General features: G+C 37.5%; 3 protein-coding genes across 8 annotated transcripts in view; 1 reads left to right on the top strand and 2 right to left on the bottom strand.

The window, feature by feature from the left end:
* ccdc77 (coiled-coil domain containing 77) overlaps positions 1–1540 on the bottom strand; it is an 8980-nt gene extending 7440 nt beyond the window's left edge. Inside the window, exons 1-3 of one of the 2 annotated variants that reach the window (XM_077210046.1) lie at positions 1442–1540; positions 897–946; positions 90–252 (exon numbers count right to left, since the gene is read on the bottom strand). In XM_077210046.1, the coding sequence (XP_077066161.1) occupies positions 90–252; positions 897–931 (198 nt within the window). In that variant the 5' untranslated portion in view covers positions 932–946; positions 1442–1540. The remainder of the gene's footprint in view (positions 1–89; positions 253–896; positions 947–1441) is intronic. The other variant, XM_077210048.1, reaches the window with a different exon arrangement.
* On the top strand, positions 1527–11492 carry hdhd5 (haloacid dehalogenase like hydrolase domain containing 5). 2 transcript variants are annotated; one of them, XR_013196590.1, is made up of 9 exons: positions 1552–1885; positions 2983–3195; positions 3327–3439; positions 5069–5162; positions 5316–5349; positions 5433–5607; positions 6517–6705; positions 8999–9732; positions 9787–11492. XR_013196590.1 is itself a non-coding variant. In XM_077210049.1 (8 exons), exons 1-8 carry the CDS (start codon positions 1778–1780, stop codon positions 9414–9416), a joined length of 1344 nt encoding a protein of 447 aa, XP_077066164.1. In that variant the 5' UTR covers positions 1527–1777; the 3' UTR covers positions 9417–11492. The 2 variants fall into 2 exon arrangements, 1 of the variants encoding a protein (XP_077066164.1); XM_077210049.1 differs by having other exon boundaries at positions 1527–1885; positions 8999–11492.
* On the bottom strand, positions 11270–15787 carry rab19 (RAB19, member RAS oncogene family). 4 transcript variants are annotated; one of them, XM_077210052.1, is made up of 5 exons: positions 15716–15787; positions 15228–15314; positions 14732–14920; positions 12908–13091; positions 11270–11749 (listed from the first exon to the last, which is right to left on the bottom strand). In XM_077210052.1, the coding sequence occupies exons 2-5, from the start codon at positions 15276–15278 to the stop codon at positions 11478–11480; spliced, it is 696 nt and encodes a 231-aa protein (XP_077066167.1). In that variant the 5' UTR covers positions 15279–15314; positions 15716–15787; the 3' UTR covers positions 11270–11477. The 4 variants fall into 4 exon arrangements, with proteins under 4 accessions (XP_077066167.1, XP_077066168.1, XP_077066165.1 ...); XM_077210053.1 differs by having other exon boundaries at positions 14732–14875; XM_077210050.1 differs by lacking the exon at positions 15716–15787 and adding an exon at positions 15392–15493.
* Between the last annotated feature and the right edge of the window lie 626 nt (positions 15788–16413).

Below are 16413 nucleotides of genomic sequence, written 5' to 3'. Positions count from 1 at the left end.
CATTTTGGGCCGGAATTGTCCTTTAAGAAACTGCTCAATAAAAATATACATGAAAAGAAAGAAGCCTAATCCAGGTGAAGAGGGCTGACCTGCTCCTCTGCGGTGCTCCTGTACTTCTCCAGCATCTGCAGAAGGTCTTCATGTTCTCCGTCGAACTGAGCCACCTTCTGCCTGTAGAACTCCAGCAGCTCGCGGGACGGCCGCAGGAACGCCAGACGCTCCGAGATGGAGGGCAGCGGAGACTCAAGCTGACTGACCCAAACACAGAGAGAGGAAGAGGAGAGCAGCTTCAGCACTTCAAAATGTGTCATTTGGGATTTCAGACATGCTTCATACATGCATATGGTCATTAATGATATATTGATAAATCTATCTCTCTCTCTCTCTCTCAATATATATATATATATATATATATGTATATACACATATATATATATAAATAAGAGTATATATATAAATAGGCTATATATTCTCTTATTGTCTTGCATTGTTTCCATGTCAATTAAGCATATTTTGCACCCATTGTCTTATTACCATTATCCAAAAAAAAAACTCAAAATATCATTCTCAAATGAATGATCTATAAATTGTGCATGGTGGTTTAAAGTGTTCTGCCTTTATTTCAATCATTGTATTATAAATGAAGGAATTATACAGGAGAATGTGATGGGAATAATCAGCAAGAATAATGGAAATTGTAAAATTGGATTATGATAATGAGAATTTGGGGGGTGGGGATGTAAAAACTAATGAAAATAGTAATTACTTGTAAAAAAAACTTTCTTGTTAAAAAGTCTTAATGGGTCATAAAAAAGAAAAGAAAAAACGTCAGGCAAAATATTGTTTCTTTTGATTTTGTGATGTTCTCAATCAGTGTTAATATAAATTATATTTACCTTTTATGCCCTTTTGTAGGAGGAGAATCCATCATCACAGTGAGTATGGCCTAAAATAATAAAAAAAGTCTATAATGTGGTGCACTCAATATATTCTCACCTGAATATAAAGAGCTGTAGGTGAACAAACTACACTCTAAAATTAAGGTAAACAAAAACAACATGCAACAGATCAAGATTCATAAAATATTCGCTAAATAAAAACTCTTATGATCAGTATAGCACGTTGATGGTTGTCATGTAAACAGTGACGCTTTGCGGTGGGAAGTTTGAACAAACAAAGTGTTACACAGGTTTATTTGGACCAATAAATTAACGATATAATTAAATGATCATTTTATTTATTAATCAACCAGTCAGATGTGAAGTAAATAGTTGTACGTTAAAATCAAAATATAAAAATAACGGTTGTTAATGGTCCAACTGTTAATGGTCCTACATGTACCATTTCTAATATTGACCTATGCTCACATTATTAAACCTTCGTTATAATAATATTCTCGTGGCAAAATAAATGAATACAAATAATTTTTGTATTTAGTTACCCAGTCTGTGTGCGTTCACAGCGTTCACTGGCACTCCTCGTTTTCAAAACACGCTGGTTACAAACCGGAAGTGTGTTTGTGTTTAATGGAACGCGTTCTGAGTCTGCGCAAGAACACGAGCGCGCACTGGCGCTTGCCTGTCAGTTCTACACTATTTCCTGCTGACACACAACACACATGCATTGATTTAGATAAGAGCCATCTTATTCGTGGCCTTTGGATCTAGAAAAACATGTTTGGCAGCTGCTGATAGCATGTGGGCTAGTGGTTAGCAGCAGTCATGCTCAGGTCAAAGTAGAAACGTTGTCTCGTTTCTTCGTTTGTTTTTCCTCAGAGATGTTTCCCCGCTTGAATATGTTTAGGATCGGGTGGATAGGCGTGAAATTTAGCAGGAAAGTTACTAATGCAGCTGCTTTTGCGCAGACGCAGCGCCGCTACAGCACAGTGAGTTCATGCTCATTACTATTGTTATTATTATTCAGAATTTAACCCTCATTAATAATCATGAACAAACGAACACGCCTGACAACATCAAACCGAGTGGTGTTATATGTGTTAAAAGGCTTTTGGTGTTGTTGTTGTTTTGTTAAGAGTTTCTGGTCAGTGTCGGGCTGTATTCAATACGTAGTGAGCTGCCTATCTAGACAACATTTTCGGCTCAAGAATTATGGTCACACTTTAGTTTAGGGTACAGTTCTCACTATTAAATAACTATGAACTACTATATAGTGCCCCAATAAACTTTTAATTACTGCTTATTAATAGTTAGTATGGTAGTTGTTAAGTTTAGGAATGTTTAGAATATGGTCATGCAGAATAACGCATTGATATGAGCATAATAAGTAGCCAACTAATAAACAGCCAATATCATAGTAATATTGTAATAAGCAACTGGTTAACATACTGTATGTATATATATATATATATATATATATATATATATATATATATAATATATATATATATATACTGTATATATATATATGTGTGTGTGTGTATATACACACACACGTTAATAAAATGTTAGTTATTTTGACAGTAATTAATATTCAGCAAGTGAATGGAACTTTTGCAATTGATCTACATGAATTTTCACCTGGATTTCTTTACTCTGGGATGTTTTCCCCTAAATAGCACAGAAAATGTGAGTGGATGATGTACCTAAAGTTTCACTTTCCTTTTGCAGGAAATGTGAAAACAATCTCTGGTATGAGACACTTTGTTATTGGGGGATGGTATGGCTTTCATTGTTCAATTTGAGCCTCAATTTGATCTGTAACTTGAAGGTTGTAGGTTCAAATCCCCAACTGAGACAAAACTATCACCATTGTGACTTTGATCACGACCTTTAACCTTAGATTCCTGCGAGAAAACTGAGTGTTATGTGTACAGTTGGTCACTTTTTCTCGGTTTATCACTGTAAAGATGTCTGGAAACAAACTGTCTTGTATAAAGCGTTTTATAAATAAAGGTGACTTGATTTGATAAAAGGTGTCTGCTAAGTGAGTACTAACAAAACATGTAATTATGTTTGTTTTGAGGATGAACCGGACCGCAGCTTGTTTGGGCTTCTGTTTGACATTGATGGAGTGCTGGTACGTGGACGGACGCCCATTCCTGCAGCTAAACAGTGTTTTAGGGACCTGGTGGACGGCGATGGCAAATACAAGGTTCCTGTGGTGTTTGTGACGAACGCAGGGAACTCTCTCCGGCAAACCAAAGCCGAGCAGCTGTCTCACCTTCTGGAGGTTGAGGTGAGACACCTGACGACAAATATTCAATCCTTCCAGCCTGCTCCATTTGCACTGCCGATAGTTTAAACACAACATTTGATTTGTTTACAGTGTCTTAGAGTAAGACAGGGCGATTTGACTTCTCCAAACAGGTGTCACCAGACCAGGTGGTGCTGTCCCACAGTCCTCTGAGGGTTTTCACTCAGTTCCATGACCTGTGCGTGCTGGTGTCCGGACAGGGACCCTTGGTGGAAGTTGCACACAAGTATCCTTTACCTTGATGTAAATGACTATAATTATAAAATGGTTACAAATAATTAACATTATACAAATATATATACATATAATAATATATGTAAATACATGCATTTATTATATGTAAATAATATATAATACATAAGTAAAACCCGGCTGGATCGGCCCAAAGAAGGTTTTTCCGATCAGAGGTCTCTGTGCGTTCCCGTCTTTCCGTGTGGCAAAATAATTTGATTAAATGAAATACATTTTCTCATGCATTAACTCGTTATTTCATCTGACTCCATAAATGAAAAAGGTTTTAATGGTATATCTGCATCATTGAGTGTGAACGAATGTTTGACTATTCTTTTTTAACTCTGAAACTGAAAATAATGTCAGAAAAATCAAATGTTTACCATTTATTATGTCAGGTAAATGTATCGCGCCAGTTGCATAATCAGTTCAAAGATAGTAGATACAAACATCAAATGAGTAAAAGATGTAGGTTAAATCCGACATTTAGAAATAAATGATGCGGCGTGCCGGCATCCACTCTGCATCACGGGCTAATTTTGAGTTACAAAACGCCCTGAGCTCTAGTTGCGTTTCATTATGTAGACAGACTTCATTTCAAATGTAAAGATAAGTTCACTGTGGGAATTCACATTAATCACCGTCCCAGACTTACTGGGGGCAGAAGTTGATTTACATGGAACCATTTGCTAACAATGGGAATTTGCATTGAGTTTTCACCTTCTGAGAACTTGAGGCCATATGCCTGGAAGACACGCGTCCTATGTGTGCGAATTATTTCTAAACTCTTAAATACCTTATTACCTTCTGGTTTACCTCTTTGAGAATGAGACCTTTGTACCAGTCGCACTGAGACATTTCAAATGATATCAAACATGTGTGATACTGTATGATAATTATTCACGTTAAACCATATAGAATTTTTGGGTGAATTTCAGATGATCTCAGCATGAGGGAGAAGGAGTGGGGGGAGAATGGGGGGTCAAGGGAAAAGATGTAGATTAGGATTTCTTAGGTGAGACTTGCGTATCGAATGGTGCTCGAGAGAAATTCAAATGTTAATGTTAAGTCTTACACACACACACACAAACACACACATATATATATATATATAGGAATAATTGACTACGTGCCAATGCACACCTTTTCTCGTTGTAGCCGTTACACCTCGGATGTGCATTATGTTCTACTAATTCAACAGACTAGAATCAAGTATTCCGCTTATACTAAGGTTACCACCATACCTTAAATCATTTTTCAGATGTTATATTTTACTTGCGCTTCTAATCCCAAACCTCCATTGCTAATTCCAAAATGTAATTTTAGAGCTAGTAATGGAGGCTTAAACCACTGATAGCAGTCTAGTGCAGTTATTAGAGAGAGAGAGAGTTAACAAGTGTGTATTAATTACCTCCGTCTGTGCGTCTCTCGACAGTGTTCGGCAGCAGCTTCTCTAGTAATAGATAAACTGTAAGTTTAACTGCTTCAAGAACAGCGCCGTTATTTCCTCGCTAGTGCAAAATCAAGCATTCAACAGACCCGTAGTATAAACATATTAATATATGTGTGTGTGTGTGTGATGGCTTTTTATATCTAAATTTGTCCTTGATCAAATAAACTCCAGTGTAGGTTTCAAGAACGTTGTGACCATTGACATGCTAAGGGAGGCGTTTCCTCTCCAGGACATGGTGGATCACCATCGCAGACCCAAAGACATTGTGAGTAGAAACAATAATATCTGAATATGTAAAAATCAGGAGAATTTAGCATTTGTTATTAGCTGTGTTTGTAAGGCAAGTGTCATTACAACTAATTGATTCCTAATCCTAAGCATTGAGCATTGACTGTATAATGTATTTAATATTCCTAAGATTCCTCCATCTAAAGATTTTCCACCAATCGACGGTAAGCTTCATTCCACCTGTTTCACGTTCGGTTCTGGCTGAGATCTGTGTCCGCTCACATCTGTCTTTACTGTCGCTTTAAAGCTGTCATCCTGTTCGGTGAGCCTATCAGGTGGGAGACAAACTTACAGTTGATTGTTGATGTGCTCTTGACCAATGGGAGGCCAGGAAACACGGTGACATCACTGCATTACCCACACATCCCTGTTCTGGCCTGCAACATGGATCTGCTGTGGATGGCCGAAGCCAAAAACCCTCGGTTAGTGACAGGAAGATTTTATTCAGCAAGGATGCATTAAATGGATCAAAAGTGACAGTAAATACATTTATAATGTTACAAAAGATTTCTATTTCAAATTCATTCTGTTCTTTTGAACTTTCTATTCTTCAAAGATGAATCCTGAAAAAAATGTTTTATCAAAAATATGCAGCAACACAACTTGTTTCCAACATTGATAATAATCAGAAATGTTAATCATCACATTAGAGTGATTTCTGAAGGATCATGTGACACTGAAGACTGGAGTAATGATGCTGAAAATTCAGATTTGATCACAGGATTAAATTACATTTTAACATATATTCAAATAGAAAACAATTATTTTAAATTGTAATAATATTTCACAATTTTACTGTTTTTGCTGTATTTTTGATCAAATAAATGCAGCCTTGGTGAACAGAAGAAACTTTAAAAATATATATAAAAAATATTCTCAACTTTAAATATATTTTGCATATATTACATAGAATCAACATAGTTAAACACATGCATCAGGTCTCATCAGGCTTGATTCATCAGTGAATGTTATTTAAATATATATATATTTGTCTCGCTCCAAGTCTGGAACAACTTTCCTTTTTGACTGATTTTATCGTGATGGCTTTTGGTAATGTTAACCAATCGCCATAATAGCTGTTTAGTAACTGTTTTATGCTAGCGTTATAGGCAATGCAATACACTTTACACCATCACATCAATTTTTGATTGATAAAATCCCTTTTTATTGAATATCCTGTTATATCCTGAATATCCAGAAATTCAAGTAAAAAATGGGTTGCAAATGCCATTTTATGTTGACTTTAACAACGATCATGTAACCAGAATTTTTTTCTAGTGGCTGTTAGTTAAATACAGAACTAACAAGGGTTGCTGTTCATGTGTTGCTAGATTCGGTCACGGCATGTTCCTCGTGTGCCTGGAGAGCATCTATAAGAAGATAACAGGCTGTGAGCTGAAGTACGAGGCTCTGATCGGGAAGCCCAGCGTCGTGACTTACAACTACGCCGAACTGCTCATTAGACAACAGGCCGAGAATCTGGGCTGGACCCGGCCGGTCGAGAGACTCTACGCCATTGGGTAAAGTTTGGACCACATTAATATGCATGAGCAATTTTTTTAGAGCATTGAATGGTCACATTTCATTGACCTTGAACTGATGCTCAGTCTGAACAGGGTGTGGCACTTACTTTTTCACAAGGAATTCATGTAGCACAGTAAAAACATTAGTGGTGCTATCCAATATTTGCTATAATCATTTTTCCTTAATAAATGGATACAAGGAGATATTTATAAGCAAAATTATTTAATTTTATGTAATACAAAAAATACACTGGGTTTTTAAATATTACACTGGGATTCAAACTGTATTTAATACAGTAAATTCAATTGAATTAATACAATATTCAATATGTAAATATTTAAAAATATTAACTGAATGTTTGTGTGTGTATATATATATATATATATATATATTAGTGCTGTGCGTTAAACGCGTTATTAACGGCGTTAACGCAAACACATTTTAACGGCGTCAATTTTTTTATCGCAAATTAACGCTCTTTTTGGCCAAGCAAACTTTGTATTTTTATCAAATGCTGTTGCAACAACTAGTAACGTTAGAACAACTACAACATCACACCGGATAGCTAGACCGGAAACAAAACAACAGGCACGCCGCACGTACTTGTTTGGGCTTGCGCGCCAGGCCAAAGAGTATTAGGCTAACGTTACGTTTTGACTGGATGGCGCGAGCGCGAGACACCGATTTAGAGTCGTGCACTCTCAACGCAATAGAGTGCGGCGCGGGACTAGATTTGATGGCCGTGTGCGAGGGCGGGCTCGAGCGGTAATGCACTCACTCTGTGTGCGGATACGGGAGAATAAAAAGATTCGCGGGACTCCCGCAAACTAGAAATATCTATGAATAAAACATAAAAACTAATACATTTTTATTCATATGTTGCAGAAAAGCAACAAGAACAACTAAAACTAAATAGAAACAATTTACAGGTCAGAGTTTCTTTTTATAACATGTTTGCAGCGTTGAGGGATGTAGCCAATCACAGACATATGTGTTGATTTCTTGAACGCAATGGCCAATCAGAAGCATTTAAAATAGACTCCCCTCACCGCTCAAAACTGACTTTTTGTTCAGTGCTGAATTCTGTATGCTGGCAAATCCTCAAATTATAACAAACAAAGTGTATATATTATGAAAGATGCATTGTGCAGTCAGCTTCATTGATAATAACAGATGTGTGAGATTGCGATGAACTGATGTCAGCTTTTTAGGAATTATTAAGGGAGCACACTTTGCGCGCATTCAGTAATGCCAAACCATGCACTCAGTAGCCTGCTTGCTTTTATGTTATAACAGTGGTTTGTGTGTTAATGCTTTAATAACAAATAATTTATCAGGAGCATTTATGCTGATGTGTATGGTGGCGACACGTAGGCGAAAGTATTTGGAGGTAGCCTACAAAAAAAGAGTGTATTTGCGGGCGGGAGCGGGACAAAAATGTTGCGGGCGGGAGAAAGTAACATAGAAAATAGTTGAGAACGTCAGTTATAACGACCCACGTATGAAAAAAATTGACGGGTTTAAATCGGGCTCGGGCTCATAATTACAGTTTATGTGTCGGGCCGGGCTCGGACACAATGCGCACGGGCTCGGGTCGGGCTTGATTTTTTGGGCCCGATCTAAGCTCTACAATGGATGACTTCAGACAGAAGCACATGGATACCACAGCTAAGAACAAACTTACTGCTGATCCACTTTTCCATGTTGATAAGAGCATTAAAATTAGAAAAAATAATGAGACAAATAGAAATCAAGGGACATTTAGAATAGATAAAAATGTGCGATTAATCGCGAGTTAACTACGGCATTAATGCGATTAATCGCGATTAAATATTTTAATCGTTTGACAGCACTAATATATATATATATATACACACACAAAAATGTACGCATAATGCAATAATTATTATTATCAATTATCAACATATTACAATATAAACACTATAAATTAAACATTGTTTTCCATCCCCAAATTTAAGACCTCTTAAAATGACCAAGACATTTGTCTTAACATTTAAGATAATTATGAATGAATGAATGAATGAATATTTGACCTTACATTTCATAAAACTGAATTTTTGTAGACTTTTAAAGGACCTGTGGGGACTTCTATTTGCACACATGCTCCTAAGTACATTTTACACTTCACACACATTATAAATTGAATAAATTAATCCTTATTAAAGCTGCAAAAGGGATTCAGTCAAGAGCAGTGAGTGATTTTCAGTGAGTGAGGCTTATTAGGCTGCTGTCACTTTAAGACTCTGACGCACATCTATTTTCTCATAGTGACAACCCAATGGCTGATATTTACGGTGCAAACCTGTACAACCGCTACCTCAAAGCGATGCATCGCAGCCGGTCCCAGGTACAGGCGCAGGGTGCCTCGGCCAGCCAGGTGACCGGAGACCTGGCGTGTGAAGCGTCCGACGATGACAAATGCTCCGGACAGGTGATGGTGGGAGGCTCGTTCGAGCACCGTGTTCCTGAAGGCTGCAGCTCAATCCTGGTCTGCACGGGCGTCTACAACCGAGACCAACAGGACTTGCCCTCCGACCCCGAGCAGACGGTCACGGAGCAGCGGATTTTCCACGGTCACCGGGACTTCCGCTTCGACCCCAGCCTGACCCAGCCTTCCTTCATCGTCCATGACGTTCGGGATGCAGTGGAGTTGGTCTTCCAGCTGGAGGGTTGGCCACTGCAGTAAACCGCCATCTATTATGCCATATCTACACGCGGTGCGTCACAACACATCAGAACAGATCAGTCATTATAATCTATGAAGCTGTCTACACAGGAAGTGTTATTTGTGCCTTATGACTTTTTTATTTTTGTCTGTTGTGATTTTAAAATTTTTAACATGGTATTTGAGATTTTATTTTCCCCTTCCATTTTACTTGCAAATGTTATTTGATTGCTATGAGTTTTCTTTGTTATATACTTATACATGTCATTTTTTCGTGCCTTGTCCTTTCATTTAAATCATATTTTGCCTTTGAACAAATATCCAAGACAGCAACAAAGTGTTGGCTCTGATCCGGCCCACATCTGGAACGTGTGGAATCGACATTTACCAGATGTGGGCCGGATCTGGGCCGACACTATGTTGCTGTCTGGGATGGAAGCCCATTATAACATAAATAAGGTAATTGTAAAGGTGTGGAAATTATCTATTGTCAGTAGTGTAGCGATGTTTGAAGCACTGCTCAGTTTGTTATTTTTAACAGAACTCAATTAGCAAAAAAATTTACTTTTTATGGAACTGCATAAAGTAAAGCTCTTTTCTACTTCAGAGTAAAAAATGGTAATTGCGACTTTGCAATTGCTACACTTTTGCTCGTAATTGCGACTTGAGACTTTATATGTCACAATGTTACTTTACATCTTACAATACAACTTATGTCTTATTTCATTAACTGTTTTCTTAAGGTGCGGTCACATTTACAGTTGTAAGTGTGACAAACCAAGCAGCTTTCTGTTGGTCAACGTGGCGAATCTGTGACCAGTTTGAACTTTTTGCAAAATCTGCATGGGGAAATCTTTCGCCTTCACGTAAAATTCCTAATCATGTATGTTCATATTAGATTTCGCCCACACAAAATATTCGCAGAAAAACTAAATGTGACCGCACGAGCAGAGCAAAGGTTGGTGTAATTTGAATTAAATGCAGCAGTTCACACAAGACTGAAGTAAGAGTTTGAATGACGTTTACATCTAGACACAAGTCAAGTGCACTATTTGGGAAAGGACGTATCCTCAAGTATAATTGTCACAAGCTCAAACTGAGTGTTGAAGGAAATTCAGAGTGCTACACTTGAAGCAAATGAAGGTTCTTTACTGACATTGATGGTTCCATGATGAACATGTAACATCCCCGGAATCTTTCCATTCTATAAAAGATTCTATTGATTCTCAAAATGTTCTGCATACTAAGAATTTTTTTTCTTTTTAGGCATTGGTGTGAAACCCCCTTTTGGAACCTTTATTTTTAGTACTTTCACAAGCACAAGGTTAAACGCTTGCAGCAACGAAAGCCTGTTAGTGAAGCTATACTAGTTAATAAAGAAAACAACACAATCCCATTGAAAGGAGGAAGTTAGTTTTTTCCCTCCAATAGGTTGTAAATATTTTATTTGTGTTCTCTAAAATATCCTTAAAGTACACGTACGCCTCAGTTAGTTTGTTTAAATGTGAACACTTTGGTTTGCTGTAACACTGTACCTCTTAAGAGCCGTTCACACAGAACGTACATGGTTTGCAATGTTTTTTCAGCTGTTTTATGTACAAGAGCTGGACGTTTTGGGCATCATGTCGTACTGTATTTTCATATAATTTCGTTAAAAAAGTTAAAAATGTGTGTTTTGCTTTTTTTTAAATGTTTTATCTAGCTATTTTTGAACGGCCCATTGGACTGAGCAGTCAGTGAGCGGTAACAAGCTGCATATTGTTTATTGTTGATTTTAAATAACTTAACACACAAATCCCTCAATTAATATTGCGTCCTTTAAATATATTGTTTTTTATTCAGAAAGAACAAAAAATGCATTCACTGACTCACTGTTTTTAATGTTTTTGCATTTTATTGTACTGTAGCCTACACAACCTACTGCAAAATAAATGTCACAGAAAAAGAAAGCCATAATATCATACTTGTATAAGTTTACAGAGTTCGTTCATTAAATGCAACTACATTTTCTGAGATGTCTGATTTATTTTTATGTCATATCCACTGTGTTTATCATCTTTGTCCACCTAATATATAATAAAGTCAGCAGTCACATGACCTCTTCTTATGTTCTCCATCTATTGAATGAGAATCCAAGTGCAAGAAAACTGTGGGTAAATCTGATTGGTTGTCCTGATGGACTATTCCTCCGTGTCGTACTATGAGTTCCCGGGCCATCAGTTCGAAAGCTTCCTCGATGTTACGATACTGTTTTGCGGAGGTCTCGAGCGCGGCCAGCGCACCGGTCCGCTCCGCCAGCGTGCACGCGTCCTCAAACAGCACCTGCCGCTGCGCCTCCAGGTCACACTTATTTCCTGCAGGACGGAAAACACATCGTGAATATCTAGTTTATTTGCTGTTAAATGTCTCAAACTGAAATTATCTAATTCATGTGCCTCGTAATCTTTAATCATGATAACTTCCCCTCCCTTCACTGGTGTGAGGGCGGGGCTACCTTTCACTCACATGAGATCTACCAATAGCAAACCACAACCATCCAATCAGTTCCCAGTGGACAAAATCAAGCCCCGCCCTTCATTTGTTCTTGTGCGAGAAGCCGTTTCACTCGTATAAACAATACAATAATATCACAATCTATGGTTACAATAGCAAAGGAAAGACCTTTCAAACTTAAATCCCTCCCTCGCGAGTCATAAATGACCCAAAGCCTTAAAATTATACTTCTTTTTTTTTTGTCCAGAAAGCTTATTTTATTTCATTTTGATAATATTTTTTCTATTTTTAAATTTTTTGTTCTTTTTTTATTTTATTTACCTTTAAATTACTAGATTTAACCAATAAATAATAAATAAATAGTTATCTAGAAGCACATTCTTCACATTCTTTCAACTAAACATTCAAAATAACTCACAATTTCATGCCTAAACCTTTTAATTCAGCTCAAATGATCTTACATTGTGTGTCTTTGCCTACATCTTGTGGGGAAAAAAATATATATAACTTGATTTTTCATGACTCCTGCCACTAGATGGCCTTATAGCTATTATGGAGCAAATGAGCTGTTCCACTGGGTCCTAAAGTCAGTTTCTTCATTATGCATTCAGATACACATGCAAACATTTTTAGTTTGAATTTTGAGCATTTTTAGGTTTTTATATGTGTACTGAAGCATTCTTCGCATTCCATTCATTCCTATGGGGGTCAATTTGTTACTTTTTTAAATTTCAACCACAAAACTCTTTTTTTGTGTGTATTCGTGGTTCAAGCACGACAAAAGTCATGGGGTGAACACTCGATGAACACTCAATGTTTAAAGAATTTTCGACAAAAAAATTCCGGGCTAAGGGAAGGATGAGGGATAAGTTTCATGTCGACTTTAACCAGCATCAGACAACCGTGAACATGCAAAATTGTTGTCAAATTATTGAAATATTGATTCTAAAACCTCAGGGGGTACTCAAGTAAATTTGGGGGTTTGGTTGATAAAAAAGTTTGGGAATCTGTGTTCTGACCTATCAGAACGAAGACGACGTTGGAGGCTCCGTACTGTTCCACTCCTTGTATCCAGTGCGGCAGGGACTCAAAGGTAGGTCGTCGGGTCAGGTCGTACGCGATCATGGCACCGTGGGCGCTTCGGTAGTAACTCTGTGTGATGGTGCGGAAACGCTCCTGTCCCGCCGTGTCCCAGACCTGCATCTGAACTCCACACAGACACAATCACAAATGGCTTATCAGTGCCTCTCCAAGACATGCACAATCATAAAAAAATAGAAGAGCCATTTTTGGTTCAGTGGACAATTTAAGTACTGGTATGGTGTTTTTTGACCAACTATATAGTGGTGCCAATTTACATCACTTAGGCAATGGTCTCTTGCTACACATTCTCACTGAGGGCTAAGATCAAATCCTAAAACCGCCCAGGGCGATATGTAAGAATTTTCATGTATTAATCACATTGTATAGCCAATGTGTGAACCGCTTGAAAGAAACAAAAAAAACAAGATTTTCTCTAACTTCCTACGTTCCCGGACAGCAACAGATCCGGCCCACATCTGGTGCGTGTGGATTCCACGTGTACCAGATGTGGGCCGGATCTGGGCCTATGAAAGACTGATATTTATGTGGAGGAATCGCAAAGTTTTTGCCGGGAAAATCAAAAGGAAGTGATGTTGACGTGCTTCCAAGAGCCTCACTTCCGTTCTATGACACATATGAATGCCTATACAATATTCAGGATAATGCCGAAAGATTCTGTACTGTAATGTCAATGTATCATGCAACGAAAAGTAATTAATTCAAACTATAGTCTCAAATATACTTTACAATCAATCTATCAAAACAGTGTCATTTTATTTAGGCCTACCTCATCTGTCGACAACTGGTGCACTTAAATCCACATCGCTATGATCATATGCTTTCTTAACTGCAGCTTTCTCACTGCTGTCATTTATAGATGGAAGTATGGAAGCTTGTTTCCGCCACAGAATAAAACATTTTTAAAGATAATTGCTACTTTTCATCTCACAATTGCGAGATATAAAGTCAGAACTGTGAGATATAAACTCGCAATTGCGAGGAAACTGTCAGAGTTGCGTTTAGAATTGTTTATTTGTCACAATTGTAGGTTTATATTGCACAATTTTGACTTTATAACACGCAATTGGGAAATTATATCATGCGATTTTGAGGAATAAAGTCGCAATTATCTTTTAAAAAGTTTTATTCTTCGGCAGAAAAAAAGCTTCTATAGTTGTGTTTATTTTGTTACTGAGAGGAAAGCGCGCAGCACATTTTTACATATTATTGATCTAAATGTCGCTCTCAGCAGAATGAAAGGTGCCTGGATGTTCGGTTAACACTACATCGCTGTAAAGGTATTTCCAACTTCTTTTTACTTCTACGCAATGAAAGAAAAGAACTTCGCCGTGAGTATATGAGTATATTGCGGCATTGAATCAGTCTCTTGTACGTTACGTTTGCATGAGTGCGAGTAATAAGCTGCTGGCTGTAGTTCACTCAACGGCCACCGGTGTCGCTAATAACAAGGGTTTATGAATTCTACATACAGCCCCTTCAAAAGAACCATGTTTTTTTTTTAGTAATCTAAAGAACGCCTTTGCCACTATAAATAATCTTTTGTGGAATGAAAAAAATTGTGTCTATATATATGTATAATGGTGGAGAAGATTTTGGCCTTGTTAAACTATTTTAATAATTTTGTCCTGATTTTGTCAAATTATATACTATACAACCTATACAGCCTTAATAAGAAGATTTTTTTTACTGCATGTAAGGAAAAACTTTTTTAATTTGAAGTCATAAATCAGTACACAGACCTTTACTTTCTTCCCATCGATGTCAATGCTGCGAACGGTGAAGTCCACTCCAATAGTGTTGTGCTGGTTGTCACTGAACACCCCAGACTTGAAGCTGTGGATCACGCAGGTCTTTCCCACGTTGCTGTCGCCGATCAGGATGATCTTGAACAGAAAGTCGCAGCGATCTTCATCCTCTTGCCCTGTGGACTGCATTTCTGCAATAAATACTTGCGGATTGTGACCTACTGACCCTGAAACGATTCATTCAGGGTGCTAATGTCACAGGCTCAGTGCAATTTTAACCTACGTCTGTCATAGATATTTTTAAAACAGGCTTTTTCTTTAAGCTAGCACAGAAAATAACATGTTAAGAAAACTCCATGCTGCCAAACGCGGTTAACGAACAAGTCAGCTTTGACCTCAAAGTCACACAACATTAACTCCTGTTCTCTGCCACGTCCTTTGCCTTCTTTGAAACACTGACTCAAATGCAAACAGACACACCCCTGTGTACCTGTGTCTGAAAGTCAGACATCCAGCCGTCTGCCCACCTGCACCAATGCATCTCTGGGAACTGCCGTTTGCTTGCAAATACTGCAATCTATTGGGAGAGAAACATGCATAATTCAAGCTGTACATACGAGAAAACCTGTAATATTTCTTCTGAAGCGTCCTAACCTGATTCCCATGTAAAAAACTGACTTGAACACACATGTGTCTTAAAAAAATGCAACAAAACAAATGCAAAGCAGCACTGCTGTCTTGAAAGGTGACCTTTGCTCAGCAGAACAGGATATAAACACATAACTCACTTGCTCTAATGCACACTATCACAGCTAGTGATAGATTTGAGAATTGCCTGCCATATCCATAACAAATAACATGTGGGTCAGTCAGTTGCATAAACATGGTCTTAAGTACTAGTATGAGCAACTAGCAATTAGTCTTACATTAGACCAATCAACTTGTTTCAATACAGAAATATTATTGAGTGGCACTTACAGTATCTCTGGTCCAGTAACATGTGTTTATGAGAATGTGAAGGGATGAAATCTACAGTATTGTGAACACATGCACTCACACACACACACACACACCCACTCACTCACACACGTCATTAGCTGAAAGAACTCCAAGGGACGCTGCGCGCTGGACAATACACACATCTGTGCGAGGGCTGCATTTGGCTCTCGGCCCGGTCCAGGGGTCAGAGGTCTTTGTGTCTGGTCACAAGCTGACTCGAGAAATGCAGATAAGCCAGTTAATGACGACTCCTGTTCAACTCAGAAAAAGTCTTTTGTGAAATCACACCACGGCAGTCTACCATGAGGACAAACACTGATTGTATCGAAAATCACGCACATCATCATCAAGTGTAAATGTATAGATCTTTACATTGTATTTTGTACATTTATTAAAGGTGTTTTTTCTTGCTGAAGGCATTCCGCGTTTTTTGCTTTTTAGTATATTTCTATACACTAAAAACAAACATTTTAGGTAAATCTAAATTTTAAATGCTTAATGAATTTTGAAAAAGTTTTTTTTAATTTAATTTATTATTATCATTATTTCCTCATATTTTAAATATTTAAGAATTTAAAAAAAATTAATAACATTTTTTATTAAATTAAGGAATAAATTGATATATATATATTACATATTTGGAAAGTTATTTTTTTTAATTAATAAATTATTTGACA

This window comes from Siphateles boraxobius, unplaced genomic scaffold (genome assembly GCF_051911475.1).
Source record: "Siphateles boraxobius isolate OS27281-9 unplaced genomic scaffold, OSU_SipBor_1 65, whole genome shotgun sequence".
NCBI classification, from domain to species: domain Eukaryota; kingdom Metazoa; phylum Chordata; class Actinopteri; order Cypriniformes; family Leuciscidae; genus Siphateles; species Siphateles boraxobius.
This window is presented reverse-complemented; position numbering and strand designations above follow the sequence as displayed.

Excerpts from the sequence above, each read along its gene's own strand:
- hdhd5 (XM_077210049.1), top strand. The coding sequence starts at position 1,778 with ATGTTTCCCCGCTTGAATATGTTTAGGATCGGGTGGATAGGCGTGAAA. Across the intron at positions 5,350-5,432 it reads AGATTTTCCACCAATCGACG|CTGTCATCCTGTTCGGTGAG; the intron begins GTAAGCTTCATT and ends GTCGCTTTAAAG. Across the intron at positions 6,706-8,998 it reads GAGAGACTCTACGCCATTGG|TGACAACCCAATGGCTGATA; the intron begins GTAAAGTTTGGA and ends ATTTTCTCATAG.
- rab19 (XM_077210050.1), bottom strand. The coding sequence starts at position 15,427 with ATGTGTGTTCAAGTCAGTTTTTTACATGGGAATCAG. Across the intron at positions 14,921-15,227 it reads TGTCTGACTTTCAGACACAG|TCCACAGGGCAAGAGGATGA; the intron begins GTACACAGGGGT and ends GCAGAAATGCAG. Across the intron at positions 11,750-12,907 it reads CGTCGTCTTCGTTCTGATAG|GAAATAAGTGTGACCTGGAG; the intron begins GTCAGAACACAG and ends TCCGTCCTGCAG.